The 17627-nt window shown below is 40.9% G+C and overlaps 1 protein-coding gene across 11 annotated transcripts in view; it reads right to left on the minus strand.

Moving 5' to 3' along the window:
* Positions 1-17627, minus strand: part of FNBP1 (formin binding protein 1) — a 420876-nt gene that overhangs the window by 8191 nt on the left and 395058 nt on the right. For 7 of the 11 annotated variants that reach the window (XM_053696177.1, XM_053696175.1, XM_053696174.1 and 4 more), the window contains 2 exons: positions 7754-7863; positions 7383-7515 (listed from right to left, as the gene is read on the minus strand). In XM_053696177.1, coding sequence (XP_053552152.1) covers positions 7383-7515; positions 7754-7863 — 243 coding nt within the window. Of the gene's footprint in view, positions 1-7382; positions 7516-7753; positions 7882-17627 lie in introns of all 11 variants that reach the window. The other 4 variants (XM_053696170.1, XM_053696173.1, XM_053696169.1 and 1 more) reach the window with 1 other exon arrangement.

The following is a 17627-nucleotide window of genomic DNA, read 5'->3' on the forward strand; positions in this document are numbered from 1 at the left end:
AATTATCTTTAAGACTTCTAACATCGCTAGGGAACTCCTTGTTCCCCCTTGATGGTTGATGTAAGCCACAGTCGTGATGTTGTCCGACTGAAATCTTATGAACCTCATTGTCGCTAGATGAGGCCAAGCCTGAAGAGCATTGAATATCGCTCTTAGTTCCAGAATGTTTATTGGAAGGAGTGACTCCTCCTGAGTCCACGATCCCTGAGCCTTCAGGGAGTTCCAGACTGCACCCCAACCTAGAAGGCTGGCATCTGTCGTTACAATTGTCCAATCTGGCCTGCGAAAGGTCATACCTTTGGACAAATGGACCCGAGATAGCCACCAGAGAAGAGAATCCCTGGTCTCTTGGTCCAGATTCAGTAAAGGGGACAAATCTGTGTAATCCCCATTCCACTGACTGAGCATGCATAGTTGCAGCGGTCTGAGATGTAGGTGTGCAAACGGCACTATGTCCATTGCCGCTACCATTAAGCCGATTACTTCCATGCACTGAGCCACCGAAGGGCGAGGAATGGAATAAAGAACACGGCAGGAATTTAGAAGTTTTGATAACCTGGACTCCGTCAGGTAAATTTTCATTTCTACAGAATCTATCAGAGTCCCTAGGAAGGAAACTCGTGTGAGGGGGGATAGAGAACTCTTTTTCTCGTTCACCTTCCACCCATGCAACCTCAGAAATGCCAACACTATGTCCGTATGAAACTTGGCAATTTGGAAGTTTGACGCCTGAATCAGGATGTCGTCTAAATAAGGGGCCACTGCTATGCCCCGTGGCCTTAGGACCGCCAGAAGCGACCCCAGAACCTTCGTAAAAATTATTGGGGCTGTAGCTAACCCAAAGGGAAGAGCTACAAACTGGTAGTGCCCGTCTAGGAAAGCAAACCTGAGAAACCGATGATGATCTTTGTGTATCGGAATGTGCAGATAAGCATCCTTTAAATCCACTGTAGTCATGTATTGACCCTCCTGGATCATAGGTAGGATGGTACGAATAGTCTCCATCTTGAATGATGGAACTCTGAGGAATTTGTTTAAGATCTTTAGATCCAAAATTGGTCTGAAGGTTCCCTCTTTTTTGGGAACCACAAACAGATTTGAGTAAAATCCCTGTCCCTGTTCCTCCTTTGGGACTGGATGGATCACTCCCATAACTAGGAGGTCTTGTACACAGTGTAAGAATGCCTCTCTCTTTATCTGGTTTGCAGATAATTGTGAAAGGTGAAATCTCCCTTTTGGGGGGGGAGCCTTGAAGTCCAGAAGATATCCCTGGAATATAATTTCCAACGCCCAGGGATCCTGGACATCTCTTGCCCACGCCTGGGTGAAGAGCGAAAGTCTGCCCCCTACTAGATCCGTTACCGGATAGGGGGCCGTTCCTTCATGCTGTCTTAGAGGCAGCAGCAGGCTTTTTGGCCTGCTTACCCTTGTTCCAGGTCTGGTTAGGTCTCCAGACCGTCTTGGACTGAGCAAAAGTTCCCTCTTGTTTTGCATTAGAGGAAGTTGATGCCGCACTTGCCTTGAAGTTTCGAAAGGCACGAAAATTAGACTGTTTGGCCCTTGGTTTGGACCTATCCTGAGGAAGGGCATGACCTTTTCCTCCAGTGATATCAGCAATAATCTCCTTCAAACCAGGCCCGAATAGGGTCTACCCCTTGAAGGGAATGTTAAGCAGCTTCGATTTTGAAGTAACGTCAGCTGACCATGATTTAAGCCATAGCGCTCTGTGCGCCTGGATAGCAAAACCAGACTTCTTAGCCGTTAGTTTAGTCAAATGAACAATGGTATCAGAAACAAAAGAATTGGCTAGCTTAAGTGCTCTAAGCTTGTCAAGTATTTCATCCAATGGAGTCGCTACCTGTAAAGCCTCTTCCAGAGACTCAAACCAGAACGCCGCAGCAGCAGTAACAGGCGCAATGCATGCAAGGGGCTGTAGGATAAAACCTTGTTGAATAAACATTTTCTTAAGGTAACCCTCTAACTTTTTATCCATTGGATCTAAGAAAGCACAACTGTCCTCGACAGGGATAGTAGTACGCTTTGCTAGAGTAGAAACTGCTCCCTCCACCTTAGGAACTGTCTGCCATAAGTCCCGTGTGGTGGCGTCTATTGGAAACATTTTTCTAAAAACAGGAGGGGGAGAGAACGGCACACCTGGTCTATCCCATTCCTTAGTAATAATTTCTGTAAACCTTTTAGGTATTGGAAAAACATCAGTGCACACCGGCACTGCATAGTATTTATCCAGTCTACACAATTTCTCTGGCACTGCAATTGTATCACAGTCATTCAGAGCAGCTAAAACCTCCCTAAGTAACACGCGGAGGTGTTCAAGCTTAAATTTAAATGTAGAAATATCAGAATCAGGTTGCATCATCTTCCCTGAGTCAGAAATATCACCCACAGAAAGAAGCTCTCCTTCTTCAGCTTCTGCATATTGTGAGGCAGTATCAGACATAGTTCTTAAAGCGTCAGTATGCTCTGTATTTTGTCTAACTCCAGAGCTATCTCGCTTTCCTCTAAATACAGGTAGTCTGGCTAATACCGCTGACAGTGGGCGCCCTGGATGTACTTGGCGCCATTTGAGCGTGAGTCCCTTGAGCGGGAGTCAAAGGATCTGACACGTGGGGAGAGTTAGTCGGCATAACTTCCCCCATGTCAGATTCCTCTGGTGATAAATTTTTTAAAGACAGAATATGATCTTTATTGCTTAAAGTGAAATCAGTACATTTGGTACACATTCTAAGAGGGGGTTCCACCATGGCTTTTAAACATAATGAACAAGGAGTTTCCTCTATGTCAGACATGTTTATACAGACTAGCAATGAGACTAGCAAGCTTGGAAAACACTTTAAAATAAAGTTAACAAGCAAATATAAAAAACGGTACTGTGCCTTTAAGAGAAACAAATTTTGTCAGAATTTGAAAAACAGTGAAAAAAGGCAGTAAATCAAACGAAATTTTTACAGTGTGTATAATAAGCTAACAGAGCATTGCACCCACTTGCAAATTAACCCCTTAGTTCAAAAACCGGATAAAAAAAACGATATAGACGTTTTTTTAACAGTCACACCAAACTGCCACAGCCTTGCTGTGGGCCTACCTTCCCCAACAAACGATTTTGGAAGCCTAAGAGCCCTTTAGAGATGTCTTGTAGCAAAGAGAACAACAACTTGCAATTGGCCACCTTAAATACCTTTTCTCATTATTGGATGCACCTGTCTATGAAGTTCTAGGCTTAATAGGCTAACCAAACCAATTGTGTGTTCAAATCAATCAGTGCTATGTAGTTATAGGTTTTCAAATCAACAAAATGCAAGGGTGCCCAAATTTATGCACCTGTCTAATTTCGTTTTGATGCATATTGCACATTTTCTGTTAATCCAATAAACCTAATTTCACTACTGAAATATTACTGTGTCCTTCAGTTATTTGATTGATCAAAATGAAATTGCTGATCCAAACACTCAATTATTTATAAATGAAAATCATGGAAATTGTCAGGGGTGCCTAAACTTTTGCATACTACTGTATATATATATATATATATATATTATCCAAAGTGAATTTAAGTGTCCTTATGAGTATCCTCTGTAAATGTCCAATGTGTCCAAATAAGGACTCCTAGTGTGGTGAATAATAATGGGGTTGTATCCAGTGTTCCCAAAAAAATCCAAAAATAAAAATTAAAAATAAAAATTAAAAAAATGTGAAATTAAACAATGGTGAACCAGAAAGTGAGGATCCAAAAATCCAATGTAATAGCCAATACAATTGATACCTGTGAAAACAAAAATTACATAGTGCAATACTGATAAAATAAATGAAGACTATTAGGAATAGGCTTACCCTATTTCCAGACTTGAGCAGTGACTGTCTATATTGACGCGTTTCGGCCCTAAACTGGGCCTTTTTCAAGATGTTTTTCACATGAATCAATTATATTGGATATTACATTGTATTTTTGGATCCTCACTTTCTGTTTCACCATTATTTGAATTTCACATTTTTTTAATTTCTTTTTTTCTTTTTATATTTTGATTTTTAGCTTTGGATTTTTTGGGAACACTGGATACAACCCCATTAGGATTCACCATACTAGGAGTCTTCATTTGGACACATTGGACATTTACAGACGATAGTCATGAGGACACTTATATATATATATATATATATATATATATATATATATTTATTTTTGTTCTTGGACACATATTTTTAATCACAGTTCTATTAGTTATATTATGTCTTCACATATTTGATGATACTTATTTTGAGGAATTGGCCTACCTCTACTTAATTGTCCCAATTGTTTTTAATAGTTTTTAATCCGTTATTTTGAACTGTGTATAGGGTACGCTATCATATGTTAAGTTTGTAATAAATATATTTTTAAGTTTATAACCAATATATTTTTAACCTTGATATCTTAGCATATGTAGATATTTTAGCTTATGTAGATACTTTAGCCTTTTTTTAGGCACTCCCTCCTCTATTCTTAGATTGCTTCCTCTTGTTCCAAGACTGATTGGGTTTCCAAGAAGACTTGGATTGTTCCTGCTTGGAAGAGGGAGATGAAGACTTTCCTTTCGGGTTACGAAAGGAACGAAAATTACTTTGACGTCCTTTAAATCTATTCCTCTTGTCTTGTGGTAGAAAAGACCCTTTTCCACAGGTAATGTTAGAGATTATTTCTGCCAAACCAGGGCCAAACAAGGTTTTACCCTTGCAAGGAAGCGCTAAAAGCTTGGACTTAGAGGTAACATCCGCTGACCATGATTTCAGCCACAAAGCCCTGCGAGCTAGTACAGCGAAGCCAGATATCTTGGCTCCTAGTTTAATAACCTGCATGGTGGCATCAGAAATAAAGGAATTGGCTAGCTTGACAGCCTTAATCCTATCTTGGAGTTTCTCCAAAGGAGTCTCAACCTGAAGAGACTCAGACAGAGCATCGAACCAATAAGATGCCGCACTGGACACCGTGGCCATACAAACTGCCGGTTGCCACTAAAGGCCTTGATGAACATACATCTTCAAATAAGCCTCCAACTTTTTGTCCATATGATCTTTAAAAGAGCAGCTATCATCTATAGGAATAGTAGTTCTCTTAGCCAGAGTAGAAATAGCTCCTTCTACCTTAGGCACCGTGCACCATGAATCTTTGATGGAGTCAGCGACAGGAAACATCTTTTTAAAAACAGGAGGCTGAGAAAACGGTATCCCTGGTCTCTCCCATTCCTGCGCAATAATCTCTGTAGCATGGTCTGGAACAGGAAACACTTCCACAGAGGAAGGAACATCAAAGTACTTATTAAGTTTACTTGATTTCTTGGGGTTGACAACGACAGGCGGGTCAGAGTAGTCCAAAGTAGCAAAAAACCTCCTTTAACAATACACGGAGGTGTTGAAGCTTAAATCTGAAGGATACTACTTCTGCATCAGATGAAGGAGTTGCACTGTCCAAATCTGAGATTTCACCCTCAGAGGCTACTGACCTATCCTCCTCATCAGACTTATGAGAAGGAGTAATCTGGGTAGCAAAATTTGGGACATGAACCTTAGCATCTAAACTTTCCTCTTGCGTTCTCCCTTTAGCATAGGAATAGCAGACAAGGCCGCAGATACCGCTAGAAGATACATGAGCCGCAATTTCTGCCGCAAATACACTCCTCCAGGAGCCTGAGAGGAACCGCAGGGCACTGTATGTGATGCCACTAAGGCTTGGGACGTTTGAGGAGAAAGCTGTGGCATTGCCTGAACAGCATCATCCTGAGAGACAGTTGGCTCAGAAACAAAAAGTTTATCTTTATACATGAGGAACAAAATAGTAAGGGTGAAACAATTTGGTTTTCTAAACAAAGCAGACAATTGTCCATGGAAACATAATCCTGTGCCATGACAGAAAAAAGGAATTATTTAACCTTAGACGTACTGCTTCTTTAAATAATACCTCTGAGCTTGAAGCAAGTCACCCATAAAAGTAATATAAACTTGAGCAGCAAAAAATAATGTACAAATATTAGTTCTAAAATTTTGACCACCTCTACACCTCAGCCGTTAGCTGGGGTGCCTACCTGCCCCTCTGGTAAGGAAAAACACTGAACTGCAAGGTCGGATTCTCTCAACCGCTTCTAAGCAGAATTGGAGCAAATGGTCACATGACCGGCAAAAGAGACTGCGCCACACATGTAAGCGCGCTTTATAGCCGGAAGGTACGAAAAGAAAACACACAGCCTCTCAGAGCCGGCAATTATCATAATGATATGAGTAAAAACCTCTTCATTTAAAAATAAAAATCTTGAGCCACCGGATTAGAATGAACTCCTTACTAATCATAACGGAGATTAATTCCTGTCTCTAAGTCACATAATAAATGTGCCTGCCCCTGCCATAATCTATCCTGAACTCAGGATTTCAGTCCCACAATAAATGCAGAGTTGGATTCTTAAATTAACCCTCACAGTGCCAGCCTCCTAGCCCCAGAAGACAAAAGGCACTTACCTGCACATCTAGCTGTCCGGCAGGAGGACAGCACACCCGGCGTGAAAGGAAGCCACTCCGTACCGAGACCTGTGTAAAAAAGAAAGAACAGAGTAAACCTACTCTAGGTTTCTGTACTAGGGCAGCAACATGTTAGGAAAACGCAGCAAGGCCCTACTTACACGTTCCTAACTGCTTTAAGCCACCACTACTCTACTGAAGAGATTGACGTAGAGTACAGCTATACCCAAAAATCTTGCTTGTAGCAAATTAAATCCAATTTTCTTCAGATGTCAAAACTTCACCTCCTCCATTTAACAGAGGCAAAGAGAATGACTGGGGGTTATGGGTAGGGAAGTGACACTTAACAGCTTTGCTGTGGTGCTCTTTGCCTCCTCCTGCTGGCCAGGAGTGGTATTCCCAACAGTAATTGATGACGTTGTGGACTCACCATATCTTAGGAAAGAAACAGTAATAATTTTTACTAGAAGCATTTTTGCTAATGAAAGTGTATTGCAAAAGTGTTTCTAGTTCAAATTGAAATGCTCTGCTCCCATGCAGTTTTCAATTTTGACCTTTCTATCCCTTTAAACTAATTATTGCAAAATTGTTACCATTTAATACTTCGGACATGTGCACGCTCCTGACCCTACCTAGGTATGCTCTTTAATATAGAATATCAAGAACAGAGTAAATTTGATAATATAAGTAAATTGGAGAGCCTCTTACACCTGTATGCTCTATGTGGATAATGAAGAAAAGTGTTGAGTTTCTTGTCTCTTTAGTATATAGTATAATGCTGATGTGGGCTTTACAAGGTGGCATAATAAACAATGGATACATACAACATGTGCTGCCTTGGTTTGTGACACAGTTAAACTCATGCAGCTACGGAATCTTACCTCAAATTTCTGAGCTTCAATACGCAGCTTTTCAATGGTATTTCCAATTTCTATCAACTTCTGTGCCACACTGGCTGCGTCTCCCATCTGAGGGTTCTTTGTATACACATCTTTCATCTTTGTTAAGGCATCTCTGTTGAGAAATCCCATAAAGCCTAACTAATTAAATCCTTTTAATTTACATTATCTATATAGGAGAAAAGAAATCACAGTGATATCAAGTTGTCAGACCACGAATATTCTCTACTTAGTTATCATCCCATATAATTAGTACAACCTATTATAACCTCATGGACAATTATATGTAATTTTATAGAATGGGGTTGCACTTTTAAAAGAAGTAAAAAAAAAAGAAAGAAATTCTTGGCTACCTCTGGTCAATTTCCTTCTGGATCTCTTTGTTTATTTCGTCCACCTTTTGTTGCAGCTTCTTTCGTCTTTGTTCTGGAGGAAGGTTGCTAAAATCCTCTGGAGTTGCCCCCTGGTGGAAACCAAAACACTGGAATGTCATGTTTACTATCCGCTCTGGCAGCATGCACTAGCTATGAGCATGCATAACATGCCAAATAATAAAGGTACAACATACAGGCATTGTCCAAATAATAAGGGGACAACACATAATCCTGTAGAATAGTTCTCTAAACTACTCAGTGTTTCCACAAGTAAAAGGAAGTAGTTCAGTCTCCCAGACAAGCTGGTACACTACGTATATATGAGGATTATTTCTTATTAAGTAATAAACATTATAAGTAACAGTGTCATTATCAAATGAAACTGTTGAATCAGACGGAGCAAGATAATAAATGATTTCCATTAGAAGAATGATTTTACTCTATACAACTAGTACAATCCTGGGCACTCAATAGTTTTGTTACAACAAGAAATCAATTGTAATAATTGTGTGAATTCTCAAGTTAATAACATTATTAATAGAAAGAACGTTATAAGTAAAAACACACATATATTGGGATTAACAAGTACTTTCATGGTTATATTTATGACGTGATTTAAGAGATTGGTCAATATGATGATGTGAATGATTTATTTCAACACAGGATATTGACAAGCACATATACATATATCTTAAAGACAAGAACAGAATATGTGAATATAAATTGAATTTAAAAATGGATACTCTGTAGCTAAAACTGTTATTAAAGTTTATTTCTATTCAATACATTTGGAAGCACTTTGATTCTAGAGATCTAGAAAGAGAACTTGCACAGAGAAGGGTGTCTCAGCTTATGAGACATTTAAGCAAAAATCTGTGTGACGGAACCTACAGTCACTGGGGCTTCTAGAGGGGGCTGTGGGCTAGCCTCCTGCCCACTGATTATGGCCCGTGGAAGAGACCATGGATTTTGCTCTATTTTTCTGGTCAGGGCATGGAAGGGAGCTGGGACTGTGGAACTGTTTCTGGGCATCTTGGTGGGCATGCTAATCAAGATTTACAGTGTACATATTTCCCAGCACATAGACAAGGGACACAGGGTGGGGGATTCCTGTAACTACTAGTCCTACTGATAAGACTTGTCCAGTGCCTAGCTGATTAGATTAATGTTTAAAGTTTGAAGTGTCATGTGTCTACTGGTTGTATGTCTTTTTCAACAGTTTGGAGACGTTTCTATTGTTTGATCTGATAATATAATGTTTGACCTGCTAATCTAGTTAATGTCTATTCATGAGGGGGGATTGTCCCTGGAAGTGTATAAAATGTGTGTGAACCTTGCAATAAACAGTTATTCATTTGGTTTCACTTGAACTTGAGTCCTCTCTCTTTGTTGGGGTAAAGGGCTGGTGTCAGCTATCTATCTGCTGGAGGGATTTGGAGGGCAGGAGGCAGCTAATAACTAATTCGGACATATTTAAAATGTTATGAACAGCTCTTAAAAGGTTCATTTTCTAAACTGAAAAGGAACAGAAGATGGATCTTTGGAAGCCCTGAAACCTGTCTAACTATAAGGATCATTTATTAAACATTATTATGGTTAGATAATCCAAACTGTCACTATACTGATGTTACACAGAACCACAGTATGCACAAAATAACCAAAAATACCACATGAAGCATGTGAAGGCTGTATGTGGAACACACAACCCCCAGTATGCTAAAAACAACCAAAAAATATCATGTGAAACACGTGAGGGCTGTACGTGGCATAAAGCGACCAGTATACACAAAATAATTAATAATACCACATGAAGCATGTGAGGGCAGTACGTTGCAGAGAGCCCCCAGCATGCTCAAACTAACCAAAATACCACGTGAAGCATGTGAAGGCTGTACGTGGCACACACAACCCCCAGTATGCTCAAAACAACCAAAAATATCATGTGAAGCATGTGAGGACCGTACGTGGAATAAAGTCACCAGTATGCACAAAATAACAAAAAATACCACATGAAGCATTTAAGGGCTGTACGTGGCACAGAGCCCCCAGCATGCTCAAAATAACCAAAAATACCACATGAAACATGAGGTTTGTACATGGCACACTGGTGTCCGTGGGTATATTTACAAAATAGAAGACCCTCTGCACTGGTGTCCGTGGGTATATTTACAGAAAAGAAGACCCTCTGCACTGGTGTCAGTGGGTATATTTACAGAAAAGAAGACCCTCTGCACTGGTGTCAGTGGGTATATTTACAGAAAAGAAGACCCTCTGCACTGGTGTCAGTGGGTATATTTACAGAAAAGAAGACCCTCTGCACTGGTGTCAGTGGGTATATTTACAGAAAAGAAGACCCTCTGCACTGGTGTCCGTGGGTATATTTACAGAAAAGAAGACCCTCTGCACTGGTGTCCGTGGGTATATTTACAGAAAAGAAGACCCTCTGCACTGGTGTCCGTGGATATATTTACAGAAAAGAAGACCCTCTGCACTGGTGTCAGTGGGTATATTTACAGAAAAGAAGACCCTCTGCACTGGTGTCCGTGGGTATATTTACAGAAAAGAAGACCCTCTGCACTGGTGTCAGTGGGTATATTTACACCCCCAAACTCTCTATAACTGTCAACAACTCCATCATTACCCCTACCCCGCATGCCCGATGTCTCAGGGTCACATTTGACTCAGATCTTTCCTTCACTCCTCACATTCAGTCCTTGGCTAAAGACTGCCGCTTCCACCTTAAAAACACCTCTAAAATTAGACACTTCCTTACACAAGACACAACTAAGATTTTAATCCACTCTCTCATTCTCTCCCGCCTCGATTACTGCAACTCTGTCCTCTCTGGTCTCCCCACCTGCCGCCTAGCTCCTTTACAATCCATAATGAATGCCTCTGCCAGACTCATCTTCCTTACACGTCGCTCTTCATCTGCTGCAACTCTCTGCCAATCCCTTCACTGGCTTCCTCTTGCCTCTAGGATCAAACACCAAATTCTCATTCTGACATACAAAGCCCTCAACTGCACTGCTCCCCCCTATATCTCAGACCTTGTCTCCAGATACTCTCCCTCCCGTCCCCTTCAATCTGCTCATGACCTCCTGCTCTCCTCCTCTCTTGTTACCTCATCACACTCCCGTTTACAGGACTTCTCCAGACTGGCTCCCATCTTGTGGAACTCTCTGCCTCGCTCCACAAGACTCTCCCCTAATTTTGAAATCTTCAAGCGCTCCCTAAAGACTCTACTGTTCAGGGATGCTTACAACCTACGCTAACCTTACTTTATACCAGTTCCTCTCCTCCAATGCTATCCCCTGAACCCCCTTAGCATGTAAGCCTAAGAGTCCAGCTGTTTGTAGATCACCTTCTTAAGAGCTGACTACAACAGAGCAACTCTTGGCAGGGCCCTCTACCCATATCATCCCTATAATTGTTTTGTTGTACTCCGCCTTAGTTTATAGCACTGCAGAATCTGTTGGCGCTCTACAAATAACCTATAATAATAATACAGAAAAACTAAATTTATGGTTACCTGATAAATTATTTTCTTTCGCAATGATGATGGTCCACAGTCCTCAATAACATATGGGATATATTTCCCACCACTAAGAGGAGGTCAAGAACCCATATAAGAGCTTTAAAACCTTCCCACCTTCTATCACTCTCTTAGTTTTATGTATAGCCAAGTAGAGAGTAGGAAACATATAGGTAGGAAAGGCAAAGCAGGGTCTATAGAAGTGGCATTAGAACTGTTTCCCAAAAAGTGAAACGGGCAGGGCCTGTGGACCATCATCTTTCCTAAAGAAAATAATTTATCAGGTAAGCATTTTTTTTTTTTTTTTTTCATAAAATGATGATGGTCCACAGTCCTCCATAACATATGGGACCAATACCTAAGCAGATGGTCTATGTTATGGAAAGGGTGGGACACTTTTTATTGCAGTTCTTATTTAGCTGACACTGCAGCCTGAAGGACTTTCTTGCCAAAAGCTGCTTGTGATAAACTCTGAAAAAAAGTACGCAAATAAGACATGTTGCAGCTTTACAAATCTGCTTCAAAGATGTATAATTTAAAAAAAACAACAACACAATGTTGCAATTGCTCTTGAAGAAAGAGCTGTAATACTCTTATAAAGGAGATCTTCCCACCGTCAAGATAGTCTTGAATCCCTTTATATGAGTTAAGAGGCGAACGCTACCTTAGCAGCGTCTGCCCCTTATTAGATTTAGTAGAGAAAAACCAAACTAGAAGTTTAGTTGCTTGGAAATAGAACGTGAAAGCGTTTACTACAATCAGATTATGTAATATCCGCTACCTAGATAGCAGGATCTGAACACAATGAAGGGACAACCTTCTCTTAATTGGTATTTTCCGTAGGAAGAAAATCATATTTAGTACAAAAGTATAGCCTTCACCTTGTGAATATGGATATACGAAGACTCACAAGACAAGTTTAACAATTTAGAAAAATCTTTATGCTAAAGAGATTCCTAATAGAAAGAGTACTTTTCCATATAATAGTTAATATCAATGGAATGCAATGGTTCAAGAGAAGAACCTTATAATATAGAGACAAATAAGTTCAGATTTCAGGGTGGAGAAATAGGTTCTTTCAGTGGTCTAATTCTGACACCTGAACTAAAGTCTGAACCTCAGGAATTTTAGCTAACTTCCTATAAAAAAGTGATAAAGCAGAAAATAGTGGACAAATCCTTGTCAAGGGCATCCTGGAAAAACTGAAGGATTCTAGGAATTTAAAGGATACCCAGAAAATCCTCTGGAAGAACACTACTTAAAGGGACAGTCTACTCAAAATTTAACTTTCATGATTAAGATAGGGCATAAAATTTTAAACAACTTTGCAATTGACTTATATGATTAAATTTGCTTTGTTTCCTTGGTGGTGATTTTCAAAATATAAACCTAGGTAGGCTCAAACTGATTTCTAAACCGTTGAAAACCGCATTTTGAAAGTTTTTCAGTTAGACAGTACTAGTGCATGTGTGGCATATAGATAACATTGTGCTCACTCCCGAGGAGTTATTTAGGAGTCTGCACTGATTGGCTGAACTGTGTGTGTGTGTGTGTCAAAGCACTGAGATAAGGGGGCATTTTGCAGAGGCTTAGATACAAGGTAATCACAGAGGTAAAAAGTATATTAATATAACTGTTGGTTATGTAAAACTGGGGAATGGGTAATAAAGGGATTATCTATCTTTTTAAACAATAAAAATTATGGTGTAGACTGTCCCTTTAAAATATGTCTTCCATTCTTGTGTTAAATCTCTTGTGATAAAGGCTTTCTGGCCTGCATCAAAGATTCAATGACCAAATTAAATAAATCTCTATGTTCCAAAAGTGGGCGTTCAAACTCCACACCTTTAAATTAGAGATTTGAGGTATTCAATTCTTACAGATTTGAGTGACCTGACAAACTGGAACATATACTGTATATGTATATAGAGGGATATCGGTAACTTACTCCTCTATGGAAATATCAGTGGGGACAGGAATATTTTGTTCCATGTTTGTTCTTCTATAACAGTATACAATGATACCTTATATAATAAACAGTACAAAAAAAACTGGAGGAGAGCCCTCTACACTATAAAATATTCCCTCAGACACTTATACAATACCCCAATGTAATCAGCTTTATAGCCCCATAAGTGCGTCCAGCCATAGTAATATCATTTTTTATTCACACTCCTGTGCTATATGCTGATGTGCTACTAGACTTAAGCACCCCCACAGATGTTAAGGTGCAATCCGGTTGTTCTACTATATGCTCTATCTGGTAGCTGGGCGCCATAGTGCAGAGAGATTCCTGTAGTCTGAGGGGAGCTTACCAGACAGCTCTGAGTATCTAGCGCACCTGCATTACACTGCTATTGTTTTACTGTATGCTCCATCTGGTAGCTGGGCGCCATAGTGAGGAGAGATTCCTGTAGTCTGAGGGGAGCTTACCAGACAGCTCTGAGGATCTAGCGCACCTGCATTACACTGCTATTGTTTCACTATATGCTCTATCTGGTAGCTGGGCGCCATAGTGCAGAGAGATTCCTGTAGTCTGAGGGGAGCTTACCAGACAGCTCTGAGGATCTAGCGCACCTGCATTGCACTGCTATTGTTTTAATGTATGCTCTATCTGGTAGCTGGGCGCCATAGTGAGGAGAGATTCCTGTAGTCTGAGGGGAGCTTACCAGACAGCTCTAAGGATCTAGCGCACCTGCATTGCACTGCTATTGTTTTAATGTATGCTCTATCTGGTAGCTGGGCGCCATAGTGCAGAGAGATTCCTGTAGTCTGAGGGGAGCTTACCAGACAGCTCTGAGTATCTAGCGCAGCTGCATTGCACTGCTATTGTTTTAATGTATGCTCTATCTGGTAGCTGGGCGCCATAGTGAGGAGAGATTCCTGTAGTCTGAGGGGAGCTTACCAGACAGCTCTGAGGATCTAGCGCACCTGCATTGCACTGCTATTGTTTTAATGTATGCTCTATCTGGTAGCTGGGCGCCATAGTGAGGAGAGATTCCTGTAGTCTGAGGGGAGCTTACCAGACAGCTCTGAGGATCTAGCGCACCTGCATTGCACTGCTATTGTTTTCCTATATGCTCTATCTGGTAGCTGGGCGCCATAGTGCAGAGAGATTACTGTAATCTGAGGGGAGCTTACCAGAAAGCTCTGAGTATCTAGCGCACCTGCATTGCACTGCTATTGTTTTCACTATATGCTCTATCTGGTAGCTGGGCGCCATAGTGCAGAGAGATTCCTGTAATCTGAGGGGAGCTTACCAGACAGCTCTGAGTATCTAGCGCACCTGCATTACACTGCTATTGTTTTACTATATGCTCTATCTGGTAGCTGGGCGCCATAGTGAGGAGAGATTCCTGTAGTCTGAGGGGAGCTTACTGGGCAGCTCTGAGGATCTAGCGCACCTGCATTGCACTGCTATTGTTTTACTATATGCTCTATGTGGTAGCTGGGCGCCATAGTGAGGAGAGATTCCTGTAGTCTGAGGGGAGCTTACCGGGCAGCTCTAAGGATCTAGAGCACCTGCATGGCACTGCTATTGTTTTAATGTATGCTCTATCTGGTAGCTGGGCGCCATAGTGAGGAGAGATTCCTGTAGTCTGAGGGGAGCTTACCAGACAGCTCTGAGGATCTAGCGCACCTGCATTGCACTGCTATTGTTTTACTATATGCTCTGATAGCTCGGCACCATAGTGAGGAGAGATTCCTGTAGTCTGAGAGGAGCTTACCGGGCAGCTCTAAGGATCTAGAGCACCTGCATTGCACTGCTATTGATTTAATGTATGCTCTATCTGGTAGCTGGGCGCCATAGTGAGGAGAGATTCCGGTAGTCTGAGGGGAGCTTACCAGACAGCTCTGAGGATCTAGCACACCTGCATTGCACTGCTATTGTTTTACTATATGCTCTATGTGGTAGCTGGGCGCCATAGTGAGGAGAGATTCCTGTAGTCTGAGGGGAGCTTACTGGGCAGCACTGAGGATCCTGCACACCTGCATTGCACTGCTATTGTTTTACTATATGCTCTATGTGGTAGCTGGGCGCCATAGTGAGGAGAGATTCCTGTAGTCTGTGGGGAGCTTACCAGACAGCTCTGAAGGATCTAGCGCACCTGCATTGCACTGCTATTGTTTTACTATATGCTCTATCTGGTAGCTCGGCGCCATAATGAGGAGAGATTCCTGTAGTCTGAGAGGAGCTTACCAGAATCTGTGATAAAAATCACAAAGAGAGAGGGCGCCTCCTAGTGCAACTGTGGAAATACAGGTGGAAACGAATCTGGTAGATGGTATAATACTCACAAAATGAGCAGCACCCATGTGCTAATTGATGCAGGCTGGGGAATTTCAGTGACCCAGCTACACTGATCCTGTGACAGGATGGTGGATCCAGGTAATTCAATGAAAAAGCTCAGGCTTCCAAATCATGAATAAAAGGTAATTTATTTAAAGTAAGGATGTACACAGTACACCTTAATCAAAGTAAAAACAAATGTTGGTTTAAAATACACAGTTTGCAACGCGTTTCTCAGCCAGACTGGCTGTTTCATCAGGCAGCACTGAGGATCTAGCGCACCTGTACTGCACTGCTATTGTTTTATTATATGCTCTATCTGGGCGCCATAGTGAGGAGAGATTACTGTAGTATGAGCGAAGCTTACCGGGCAGCTCTGAGGATCTGGCTCACCTGCACTGCACTGCTTTTGTTTTACTATATGCTCTATCGGGTAGCTGGGCACCATAGTGAGGAGAGATTCCTGTAGTCTGAGGGGAGCTTACCAGGCAGTTCTGAGGATCCTGCACACCTACATTGCACTGCTATTGTTTTACTATATGCTCTATCTGGTAGCTGGGCGCCATAGTGAGGAGAGATTCCTGTAGTCTGAGTGGAGCTTACCAGGCAGTTCTGAGGATCCTGCACACCTACATTGCACTGCTATTGTTTTACTATATGCTCTATCTGGTAGCTGGGCGCCATAGTGAGGAGAGATTCCTGTAGTCTGAGTGGAGCTTACTGGGCAGCTCTGAGGATCCTGCACACCTGCATTGCACTGCTATTGTTTTACTATATGCTCTATCTGGTAGCTGGGCGCCATAGTGAGGAGAGATTCCTGTAGTCTGAGGGGATCTTACCAGGCAGCTCTGAGGATCCTGCACAACTGCATTAGTGCACCCTACATATGTGAGTGAGCCTTTTTTATTCCTGTTTGTCTTCATCTATTTTTCAAATATACTACACCATGAGGAGCCTCCTATGTTTTGTTTGTTTTCTTAGACTTGGATGTACCCAATTCAACCTTTTTCATGTTCTGTTGCAAGTTCCATTATAAATGTTTTGTAAACTATAAATACATTCTGATCACATTATGCCTCCTACATGCATATGCAAAGATCTGTGTACTAATGTCTCAAAAGAACATTAGGTTGTTTACTCATCAATAAATCTCTTTCTTCATTCTAGAAAAGAAAACACTTGAGAGTCCTTCTTATTTCCAATCTGAATGTATGGTCACCGTCCCTTTTGTCTCCATGACATTTCTACCTCTCCAAAGTATAGGACTACATCCTAATATTAATATTAGTTTCATACATTAATTGAGAAAACTGCTTGATCAATAAAGCAAGGCATTCTGCCCCATTAGTAAGTGCCCTTACTTATCATTCCATGGGTTTACAGTTACGCAATTAAACGCTACCCAGAAAACAAATCTGTTTTAAAACTGAACACTTGACTTTAAAATGTCTGTTTTTGAAAATGAAAACTATAAAAAATAGATTGTCTATGTTACTCAGTTGAAGAGAAATATACAAAACCACTTTTACTAGTAATATAATTAATGTATTAATGTATGTCCATTGATAGCAACAGTGCTTATTTTTCGCTCATTTGTGTATTTATTTATTGATGTTTTTATTTTGTTTTGTTTGGGGGGTTTTTAAGCTGAAAACGTGTGATTATGGATTTTTTGTGTAATGTAAAACCAAGAGTATTGTATTACAAAACAAGATTACTATGAAAAAGTGGAGTTATTGTTTTTAACAACAATATTGACACTTCCTTTCGATTGAGCTAAACACTAAGTGTTATATCAGTTATAACACAAAACAGGACAAAATGGTCAAGATACACACACAAGTCACACAAAAATGCATGCAAGTCTTAACCCATTGACTACCGTAGAGGGCTGCAACTGTCAGACAATGAAGCGCTGTCTGGCAGCCAAAGGGTTAAAGACAAAATAAAGACGACATTACTAGAGGCACAACCATACCTAGAAATCCTGATATGGAAGCAAATACACTTAAAAAAAAAGCATTAAA

Source organism: Bombina bombina, chromosome 12, assembly GCF_027579735.1.
Source record: "Bombina bombina isolate aBomBom1 chromosome 12, aBomBom1.pri, whole genome shotgun sequence".
Lineage (NCBI taxonomy): Eukaryota > Metazoa > Chordata > Amphibia > Anura > Bombinatoridae > Bombina > Bombina bombina.